This window comes from Mesoplodon mirus (genome assembly GCF_964341445.2).
Source record: "Mesoplodon mirus genome assembly, chromosome: 1".
Classification (NCBI taxonomy): domain Eukaryota; kingdom Metazoa; phylum Chordata; class Mammalia; order Artiodactyla; family Ziphiidae; genus Mesoplodon; species Mesoplodon mirus.
The window spans coordinates 217,220,070-217,230,839 of NC_138976.1; the positions used below are offsets into that span (position 1 = coordinate 217,220,070).

At 60.8% G+C, this 10,770-nt stretch overlaps 1 protein-coding gene across 2 annotated transcripts; it reads left to right on the forward strand.

Annotated features, from left to right (window-relative positions):
• Positions 1 to 1,342: 1,342 nt before the first annotated feature.
• Positions 1,343 to 6,381, forward strand: FGF17 (fibroblast growth factor 17; the record flags this gene model as incomplete). Of its 2 annotated transcripts, none has more annotated exons than XM_082614347.1 (5): positions 1,343 to 1,377; positions 1,548 to 1,584; positions 4,526 to 4,703; positions 4,938 to 5,044; positions 6,088 to 6,381. In XM_082614347.1, 5 exons carry the CDS (start codon positions 1,343 to 1,345, stop codon positions 6,379 to 6,381), a joined length of 651 nt encoding a protein of 216 aa, XP_082470473.1. The 2 variants fall into 2 exon arrangements, with proteins under 2 accessions (XP_082470473.1, XP_082470474.1); XM_082614348.1 differs by having other exon boundaries at positions 4,559 to 4,703.
• Positions 6,382 to 10,770: the final 4,389 nt, after the last annotated feature.

Below are 10,770 nucleotides of genomic sequence, written 5' to 3' on the forward strand. Positions count from 1 at the left end.
CAGAGATTCCCCCCCTAAGCACTAGCCCCCTTCCACAGTCACCATCAGCCACCTTCTGCGGGGAAGGAACCGCGCAGAGTTCCTGGTCATCAGTTTCCAGGACCAGGAATATTAGGACATCATGGGTGGGCGCTATGCTGGGCCCGGCAGGCGTGGGCACGGTAGAAGAAATCTGTGTGGGAGAGAAAGAGCATGGACTTTGGAAACCTGGCTACGCCATTCACTAGCTGGGTGATCCTGAGCAAACGACCTACCGGTGTGCCTCAGTTTCCTCCTCTGCAGAATGGGGTGATACCTGGTGTGGTACAGAGCAGCGTGGGACCGGAGGTTAGAAAAAGAAGAGGCCGATGTGCACTTCATCCCAGACCGCTGCTGAGGGGCCGCAGGGAGGAGGCCCTGGGTTCCTCCCAGCTCCCGGAGGTTCTAGGGATGGCTGCTGTCGTGACGGGATAACAAGTGAGGCCCAGAACATATACCTTTGACTTCTGCCTCAGTGCGGCCATCTCACTGGGTCCTCCAACATCCCGAGGCACTACTGTGCCCATCTCTCAGAGGAAACTACCAAGGCCCAGAGGAAAGCGGCTGGTGCCAATGCACCCGCTCTCCTGGACGCCATGGGGTCCCTCTACAGCCCCACCTGCACCTGCCTCCCTACCCCTGGTCCCCAAGCTGTGGCACCTACTGTTTGCTGCCTGTCGGGACAGCCTTAACCCCTCCTTCCCGGTGGCCAGACAGCAGACAGGGGGAGCAAGGGATGACTGAGGCAGTGGAAGCTGCGCTCCTAGCCAAGCCCACCTCCTGCCCCCTGGAGGGAGGCTCCTCCTTTTAAGGCTGCTGCTGGGAATTTCCACCCCCAGACCCAGACCCAGCGACCCCAGGCCTGGGATGATACCTGCAGCTCACCCTAGGGGAGGTGGGGCAGGAGAAGCTTGCCCTGAGAGGGGAGGAGGGGCCCTGCCGTCGGGTCCGTGAGGGTCAGTAAGAACGCAGGAACCAGCCTCTGGGTCTAGAAGCCTCCAGCAGCTCCATCCTCTGCGTGGGGTAGCCCAGAGAGAGGCTGACAGCACCCCCGTCCCCGACCCCCGCCAGCAGCTGCTTTGCAGTCTCACTGGCCAGGAAGGTGGACTCCTCACACCTCAGTCTCCCAATTACGCCCTCCTCCCCGCTCGCCCTCCTCCCTTCTCTCCTCTCTCCTCCTCCTCCCCTCTCTCTCCTCTCCCCACTGAAAACCTGTGGCTTGGAGAGACCTTGGCTTCTCTGGGACTCTGCCCCCAGGGACTGCCCACATCTGCTCCTGACTTTGGGGGCAGGAGGGCAACGGCCCCAGGAAATCTCTCCGGCGATGGGAGCCGCCCGCCTGCTGCCCAGCCTCACGCTGTAAGTGCGCTACCTCTCGGACTGCCGTCTTTTGCCATTTCCAGCCTCGGGGGCAGACCCAGCCTTCCTGGGACTCGCACATGGACCGCGTGGGGCAGGGGTGGGTGCCTGTCGTGCCCCCGGGCTGGCTGCTGGCACCCACACCCAGGCCTGCCTCGTCTCCCACACAGGTGCCTGCAGCTGCTGATTCTCTGCTGTCAAACTCAGGTAGGCGGGCGCCCCCCCACTAGCTTTTCCCCGTTTTTCCCACCCTACCGATGGGGACGGTCAGTCTCCTTTCGGTGGACAGAGGCAGATCCTGGCCTCTCCCTGGGTCCAGAAGACTCTGAGGTTTGGGCGGGGGGGTGGGATGGGGTAGGAGAAGGGGCTACAGCAGATTGGGGGATTGACGGAAGTTTTTATTTCAGCCCTCCTTCTGACACCCCTCCCGTGTTGCCCTGGGGTCTCTCCTGCCCCCTCCATCCCTCCACACTGTGTTCCCCCCAAAGCTAAGCGCATGGGGCAGCCAAGCCTGAGGGATGGAGCCCGGGAGTGGTCGGAAGAGGGCGGAGGTGATGGCTCAGGTGAGGCTTGTACTTGCAAGTACCTGAAAGGACAGGTTTCCACGCGAAACCTCCTGTCTGTTCCACTCACCACCCCACTCCCACCAACACGGAGGTCCTGTGGGTCGCGGTCCTGGGTGATCGCGTGGGCCGTCAGAATGCCCAGCCAGGGTGGGCGACTCCTTACCTACAGGGCAATGAGGTCAAGCCCGAAGAGGTTTGTATGGGATGAGATTCAGGGTTTGCTTCTCCACACCCCCCACCCCAAGTCAGCGCCCGCCCCCCGCCCCAGCCTCAGCCCCCTATGTGAGGCTCGGTCCCTTTTTGTGATCCTCCATAAAAGTGCAGCTATTAAAATGCACTGGTCCAGAACCGCTCTGGGGAGAGATCCCTTGGCTTTCCCAGGCCAGAGGCCCGCTTCTCTTCATAGCCAGTGGGGACTTTTTTTGAAGGTAAATGCCTTTTCTCTGGGAGAGGGAAAGGGGCTGCCTTTGAAGCAGTGGGGGGGTGGGAGGGAGAGAGAGAGAGACAACCCCCCCTTTCCTGCCCCCTTTTGCTCTAGCCCCCGTTCCAGGCCTTTTGCTTCACACATCCAGGGAGAGCAAGAAGAAAGCCCCCAGCCTGGCCGGGAGGGGTCGGGGGGTGGGCCCAACCTGTTCTGGAGGGGGAATTAGCACAATGGTGCGGCTGGCCGGCGTTTATGGCCTGGCTGAGGCCCCATTCAGGACCCGGGGAAGGTGGCAAAGCTGTCCTTTCCCCCTTGAAGTGCCCCCTCGCCCCCCTCGGAGGGGGGGCCGGCAGGCCGGACCGCAGCCATGCTTGAGGGGCCGTCTGACAAGCAGCTGTCTGCGGCAGTGGAAGGGGAGGTCCCCCTGCAGCGGGAACATGAAAGGGACAGGCAAGGTCCCGCGGGGAGAGCGACTTGTGGGCTGTGGGCTGGGGGGGGGCGTGGGACTGCTTTTGTGCAGGGCTTGAAGGGGGACGAGTAGAGGAGGGGGCTTCGGGGGGGCCCTCTCTGCTCCCGACCTGGAACAGCCAGCCAGAAGGAGGCTGCCCGCCAAGAGGGGCGGAGGGCCTGAACCTGGGCCAGGAGGCTCGGGGGGCTGGGGACAGGCCGGACCCCACCCCCTAGCAGGGAGGCAGGTCCCCCACCCAAAATGCTGGCCTCAGGTTTTCCCAGGGCGGGATGTGGGGTGGACAGACCCTGCCCTCACAGGCTGGGAATCCTGGCTGTGGATGAGCTGGGGTCGGACCTGGGCAGTGACACCCAGGAAGGGTTAACCCCTGACAGCCTGGAGCTGCTCCCTCACCTCCCCACTCCTCAAAGCTGATACTTCCCACCCCTCCCTCCAGGAGAAAGGCCCCTCACAGATGCTGGTCTGGGTCTAGCTCTGTCCAGATGGTTGCGATTGGGCCTGGGATAAAGGTGGACTTAGGGATTTGGGGCAGGGAAAGCCTGTCCCAGCACAGGCCAGCAGGATCCAGGTGGAGAGAGAAACTTTTTACTGCTAGAGCTGAGGCTGTCACCAGCAGCTGGGAAACGTCATCCCGGTTTGCACCTTGCTGGAGAGAGAGGGCAGGAAGTGGTCTGTTTCCCTCCTACTCAGCACTGCAGAAGGGTAAGGAGACACCAGGCCCGGAGAAGGTACTCGTCCTGGCTTTGTACCATGTGCGGGTGGAAACGTCCCCTCTCCACTCCCCGGGAAGCAGTGGGCGGTAACATCACCCCCGGCTGGCCACGAGCCTCTGTTACACTATGGCACATGCAGGTGGCCTCACAGGGCAGCCACTGGGCCACCACAGAGGGCACCTCTCACCACCGCCTCCATCACCCTCTGCTAAGGAAGCACCACATCCCTAGAGGGGGAGGAACGCTGGAAGGGGCACTGGCTTCTCTGAGGGCCCTGAGCACCCGGGGGAGCGGCAGGGGAGATGGGCGTGAGCTCAGGAGTCCTTGGTTAGTGCTATAAAGAAATGCTTCCAGGGGCCCTGCAGGAGCCTACAGAGAAGGGTCTTAGAGCCCCCAAAAAGATGTGCAGTGACTCTAACAGACCAGCTGCTGTGTGTGCATGTATGTGTGTGCATGAGTGTGCACACGTGTGTGTGTGCATGTGCCGGGCATGGGCTCCTTCGAGGCCACTGTGGAGGACTGGAGAGACATCTGGTCACCCTGGCTAACAGAGCCAAGCCCCTGGAGTTTTGGAGAGGAGACAAGCTCCCGTCCTAGAGGCAGGACAGGCGTCTGTCACTAATCAGCTGTGCAGCCCTGTGCACTTCCTCCCTAGACCATGGGGATTAGTTACCAGCAGCCTGAATGTTCCTTCCAGCTCCCAGAGTCATGATTCCAGGCCTGAGCTGTATCACCAAGTGTCCCCTGAGCTGGGCAGCTACCAGTCCTGTGCTCCAGAGCAGACGAAGAGCCAAGTCATGATGACTGGCTCACACACTGGCCTGGGAAGGTCATGGCCAGATGCCCCCTGCACCTCTACTTCTCAGGGCAAATGTCCTGCCCCACCACACTCGCCTCCGCACCCCTCCCCTGGATGGACCTGCGGTGGTGTCACCCAAAGCAAATTGACACTATTTTTCCCTTGGTAACCGCAAAGGGGGAGAATCACCCGTCTCCTAATTTTAACCAGTACGTGAGGGACCAGGGTGCCATGACCGACCAGCTGAGCCGGCGGCAGATCCGCGAGTACCAGCTCTACAGCCGGACCAGCGGCAAACACGTGCAGGTCACTGGGCGTCGCATCTCCGCCACCGCTGAGGACGGCAACAAGTTTGGTGAGGCCCAGCCCTCACCGGAGGCCCCCCACACCCCTGCCCAGCCTTGCCTGGTCCATCCCCAGAGGGTCAGGGTGGAGGCTGCAGGGGGAGAGCAGGGAGAAGCCTCTAGGAGGAGAGGCCCCGAGGGCCCCCCACCTGAATTCAGAGGGCAGGCTGGTAGGGGTTCCCTGCACACCCCTGGGCCAGCAGCCCCGAGGGACAGAGGTCTTTCTCCCCCGCCCCCCTCCCCAGCCAAGCTCATAGTGGAGACAGACACCTTCGGAAGCCGGGTGCGCATCAAGGGAGCTGAGAGCGAGAAATACATCTGTATGAACAAGAGGGGCAAGCTCATCGGGAAGGTGAGGCCTGGAGGGCAGGGAGTAATGAACGAATCCGTCTTCCCGGGTCGGGGCATGCAGGGTCCCAACAGCATCCCACCGCCCTCTGCTGGGCCGCACCCAGGGCTCTGACTTCTGCTCTCACCCCACCACTCGGCCTCTCTCTGGTCTCTCCAGTCCCTGTGGGTCTAGAAGCCCTCTGAGGACACTGGCTGATCCATAAGAATACTTGGCTCTGATGTATGAGGTACTTTCCCAGCGTCAATGAGGAAGAATTTTAGCACCTACATCATGTCACAGCCTCTGTGTTGAGGGCTAAGGGCTGATCAGGGTTGAGAGGCCAGAAGCCATGCCCCCTCAGGTCCGTGGGGTCCCCAGGCTCCAAGTAACAAGATTCGTGCTAACTGCCTACTAGCGTAACCACTAGTTACACTCTCTACAATCGTGGGTCCAGAGTTGCTGTGCAGGGAGAATTCCACTTCCTTTGGCATCAGCCAATCCTGGCTTCTGATTCTGGCTGCTTTCAAATATTTGCTTATTTTTGTCAAGTCTCAGGCTTCTCATCTGTAAAATGGGCACGGTGTCAAGATTCTCTATAGAGCCAGATGGGTGGCTGCCTGGCTCTTTACACAGTTGGTGTTCTACAGATGTTTTCCCTTCTTTTCATCAGACTGTCGCGTCCCTCCCCTCCACCCAGCAACACCATTCAGGCAGACCAAGGAACGTTCTCGTATATACGAGTGCCCACTGGGTATGCACTGAACTGCACAGTTACCTTGATCTTTATGAAACAGCTGGGTAAACTGAGGCTCAGCCTGGCTAAATACCTTGCTCAAGGTGTACAACCTCCAAAGGACAAGGCTGTACTTAAGTTCAGATCTGACTCCAACAAAGCCTGTTCCTTGCCCCCTCCTTTGCCTCTCCAACAAGGATGCCCGTCTCACCGGGCAGGAATTCTTGGGCGCACAGCCCCTGTCGCTCCCTCCTCGGTCCTACAACATAGGTCCATAAGGCAGACTAGCCAGCCAGGGTAGGCGGACAAACTCCCTTTCCTCCCCCTGCAGCCCAGCGGGAAGAGCAAAGACTGCGTGTTCACAGAGATCGTGCTGGAGAACAACTACACAGCCTTCCAGAATGCACGGCACGAGGGCTGGTTCATGGCCTTCACGCGGCAGGGCCGGCCCCGCCAGGCCTCCCGCAGCCGCCAGAACCAGCGAGAGGCTCACTTCATCAAGCGCCTCTACCAGGGCCAGCTGCCTTTCCCCAACCACGCCGAGAGGCAGAAGCAGTTCGAGTTTGTGGGCTCAGCCCCCACCCGCCGGACCAAGCGCACTCGGAGGCCACAGCCCCTGACATAGTCAGGGACCGCCCCCCCGGGGCGGGGGCAGCCGCCCCTCACTCATGGGCCTTCCCATCCCCTTCCCTTCCTAATCCAAAGACAGGGCTGGGGTGGAGGCAGGGGAGCCAGAGCCCCCAAGGAGGATGCTGAGGACCACCGAGCATCAGAGGCCCCCCCCCCGCCCGGAAAGGCGGAGGACTGCCACTAACCAGGGCTGGCTCCTCAGGGCCCCACCCTGGTGTGGCCCCCTGGGGGCGGGGCAGGCCCCCCAGAAGGGTAAGGTAGAATAACCCGAGGTCAGGCTCCCCTGAACCGAGTGGGCAAAGTCAGCGGATTCAAGGCTCTGCAGACACGGTCTGGAGGTGGCTCTCCTCGAACTCTGCTGCTCCTGTCTCCCTCAGTCTGCCCCCCAGCCTCCAAATTCCTCCTGGCCAGGCTGTAGGAAGGGACTTTTGTTTTGGTTTCAGGAAAAAAAGAGGGAGAAAAAAAAAAAAAAGAGGGCTGGCCATTCTTCACATTCCACTACCCAGGCCTGCACCCTCTCCCCCAACTCCCAGCCCCGGAATAAAACCATTTTCCTGCAAACGGGTTATCTGAAGGGGGGGTGGTGGTGGGAACAACTGCAAAGCTGAACAGGGGACAAACTTGCTCCTCCGAGAGAAGAGGAGGCCGGCGCGCAGGCCCGGGGGTGGCGCGGCAGGTGGAGGCCAGGCCGGGCCCCGCACATCCCCGCAGGGGCAGGGGACAAGGGGGGCAGGAGCAGCGGCAAGGCATGGCCCGGCAGGCCCCGCACCTCCGCCCCGCGGGAGGCTGGCGGCCTGGGGCGCGCCCCTCCTCCGCGGGCTCAGGTTTCCTGGCTGGCACCGCGCGTCCCGTGCTACCTGCTGGGGCGCAGAAACCCCAATCCAGGGGCCGGTCCGAGCCTCCGGGGCCGGGGCCGCGGGCCGGGCAGCCGCGGGCGCTGCAGCCTCCTCGCCGGGAGCCAGATAACTTTTTTCCGGTGAGGAGGTCGGGTGGGGGAGGAGGCGCGGACGGGCGGAAGCGGAGGGAGGGCGAGACCGCGTACAGTGCGCCCAGGTCCCCGCGGGGGGGGCGGGGCGGGGGCCACACCTCGGGGGACAAGGCGATTAGAGGCGGCGGCCCGGGGCGTGGGGGCGGGCGTGGGGGAGGGGCAGTCCTCTTCCCTCCCCCTCCCCCTCCCCTCCCCGGCCAGAGCTCCTCTGGGGGGCTTTCCGGATGGCTCCAGGTGTGCATTTGGGGAGTGGAACTAAGAGGCCATAAAACCCGCCTCTCTCCTCCTTTGCCGCGGCTTTTAATTTTGTCCACTGGGGAGCCCCTTCCTAGCAGCGCCCCTCCTTCTGCTTTTCACGGGGAACACCTCACTGAGCCCGCTCTTCTGCGCACGGACCCCCAGCCTCAGTTTCCCCTCCCTCCTCTTTCTGAGAAAATGTTGGGGAGGGGGATTTTGGAGAGAGAAAAAGGAGGATGAACGACATCTCTTCTCCCCATTTCTCCCAACAGTGGCCTAAAAATGAAGAAAGAATGGGAAGCTGGGGGGGGGGGTCTGGTTTAGTCAAAAGGGGAGGCGAGTGGCGCGTAGTCCAAGTTGGGGGGCGCGGGGGTGACTCACCTCTCCCTGGGTGAGGACCGGAGCCAAGGCTGACACCCCCAACTCGAGGCAATTTAGACAGCGGCAGCCAAGAGGGAGGTCCCCGGGCCCCAGGCCATTCTCCCTCCGGCTTGTCATAATCACTTTTCACCAGGTTGCTTTTTCCTCTCCCCCCCAATCACAAAGAGTCTTAATCCTGCTGAAGACTGCGGGAAACGTGTTGGGGGTCGTTTTCGGGGGAGGGGAGTGTAGGGAGGGTGGTCTGGAGCCACAGCTGATAACTGGCGAGTTCAATGGGATTTTCCACGCAGGGGCAACGCCCAGCAATTACCTGAGGACAAAGGGTCGGGGCCCCCAGGTGTGGAGGACTGGACTTGGGGGGCTGGGAAGGAGGTGTGCCGGGGAGGGGGAGCTCTTACAAGCCCTCTGATTTCCGCAGGAATTTGAGACATTCTTTAAAGCTCAGGCCCACCCCCCACACACACCGGCTCGGGTTAGAGACAGCTTCAAAGGTGGATGGGGCCCTTTGTCTCGCCTCCCCTTTCTTCTCTGCCTTTCTCCGGCCCCTCCCTCCCTCTCTTTGACCTCCCCAGCACAGACAGGCCTCTGGGGGACGGCTCCAGAAAGCCCTCACTGTTTCCTTTCTTGCTTTTTGAGGTGAGACCTGGCAGGGAGGGACAGAGAACGGGGAAGGGTGAGAGAGGAAGGCCGCTCTGGAGGCCTGTGCCATCTCAGACGGGGCCCTTGCCCCACCCCCAGCCCGAGCCCGGCAGCTCTGACGCCCGCTTGCGGCCTTGGGTCTCCCAGCTGTTGGTGCTTCCAGGCTCCGTACCCAGGGTGCCTCTTCATGCTCTGGGGAAGTCTCTTCACGTCATTCCCTCCTACCTGGTGGTGATTTCGAAGATGCTAAAAGGAAGAAGGCAAAGGAATGGGTCTCTAATAATGGGATGGTGGGGGGCGGGATATAAAGTATCTGTGTGTGTGGCAGGAAGGAGGCTTCCCGTGGACCTCTGATGGCTATAGCAACCCTGGTTGCTTCTGGGCGCCCTAAAGCTCCAAACAGGTGTGCGGGTAGGGATGGACACAGTGCAGAAAGACTTAGGGTGAGTTGAACACATCCGTTTCAGGGAGGGTGTGACAGGGGGAGGGCGGCGGCGGCATCAGCGTGCCTCAAATCCTATGCCTGTTTAGGATTACCAAGAACTCTGGCTAAGAATAGCCTACATATAGATCCTGCCTTCCCTGTCCTGTCCTCCAAACGGCTAGATGAGGCAGAGGGGAGCCGAAGCAGGAAGTCGGGGCGGTGGCAGGGGGCGGGAATCCATTCACATTTTAGCCCCCGCCACGTCTCTCTATTCAACCCCGTCCCTCAGACTCCGCTGGCTGTGACTTCCCCGTCACCCAGCCTCAGCCTCACAGCCCTGGACAGCTGCGAGGACCACCTGTCCTTGAAGCTCTTTCCTCCCTCACCTGCCCTAGGCGGTCCTTTCTTCCTTCTCTCCGGCTCGCGGACTCTTCTCTTTCCTGGCCCCTCTTCACAGAAACGTGCCCCGAGATCTCTGTCACTCTCTCCTCTCCCTGAGCAAACCAGCATGTCAGCTGTCACCCCCTTTCACACGACTGCTTTCTCCTCCAAACTCTGGAACCCTGCACCATGGCCGGACCTCACTGGGATCTGTCTCAATGAATGCGGTAGCTCTCGCAGCGGTCTTTCTCCCTCCTGACACACACACACACACACCCCTCAGCACATCGCATAGTTTGTTCAGCTCGCCTTACCTTACCACAGCTCTGCCCGAGTCACGCCATCACTAACAGACTCAGCATGGCTTTCAAACCCCTGCCCAGTCCTGCCAAGGCCCCCCGCTAGCCCTGTCCCTCCAGCTCCCCTCAAGAATGCTGGCAAAACTGCAGCCATTGGGGCTTCCCTGGTGGTGCAGTGGTTGAGAGTCCGCCTGCTGATGCAGGGGACACGGGTTCGTGCCGGTTCGTGCCGTGGTCTGGGAGGATCCCACATGCTGTGGAGCGGCTGGGCCCGTGAGCCATGGCCGCTGGTCCTGCATGTCCGGAGCCTGTGCTCCGCAACGGGAGAGGCCACAACAGTGAGAGGCCCGCGTACCGCAAAAAACAAACAAACAAAAAAAAACTGCAACCCTTACAGTCCAAAAGACACTCTGGACCCATCTTTTTTTTTTTCCTGGCCACACCACGCGGCTTGTGGGATCTTAGTTCCCCAACCAGGGATCAAACCCCTGCCCTCTGCAGTGGAAGCGCGGAGTCCTAACCACTGGACTACCAGGGAATTCCTGCTGGGCCCGTCTTTGCTCATGAGTTTCCCACTGCCTTGCACGCCCTTCTCCAGAATGCTGGCACGTCCAGACCACAGCCATGTCCTCGGCTCTACAGACGCCCCTCACTCTCCCAGGGGCAGTGGCCGTCTCTGCTGCCCCCAGCCCCTCCGGTCATTGACTTGCCCTGGCCTTAAGGCACAAATCCCAGCTCGTTCAGAACTGTACTTACCTATGATCGTGTCATGGTTCCGCTGGACAGCAAAGGCCTCAGATGTAGAACTAGTCAGTCTTTGCGTCCCCCATAGCACCCAGCACAGTACGTTACACAGAATAAGTATTTCTTGAGGAAATAAATCAACTGAAGACCCAGAAGGAAGTCGTTGGCCATTGGCCCAACACCCTGTGGTCCTTGAAGGTAGAGGTAGGATGAAAAGCCAGAATCCTGCCTCCAAGCTCCATCCTTAGGAGGACTTGGGCAGGAGGGGTCCTAAGCAGTTAATCCAAATAT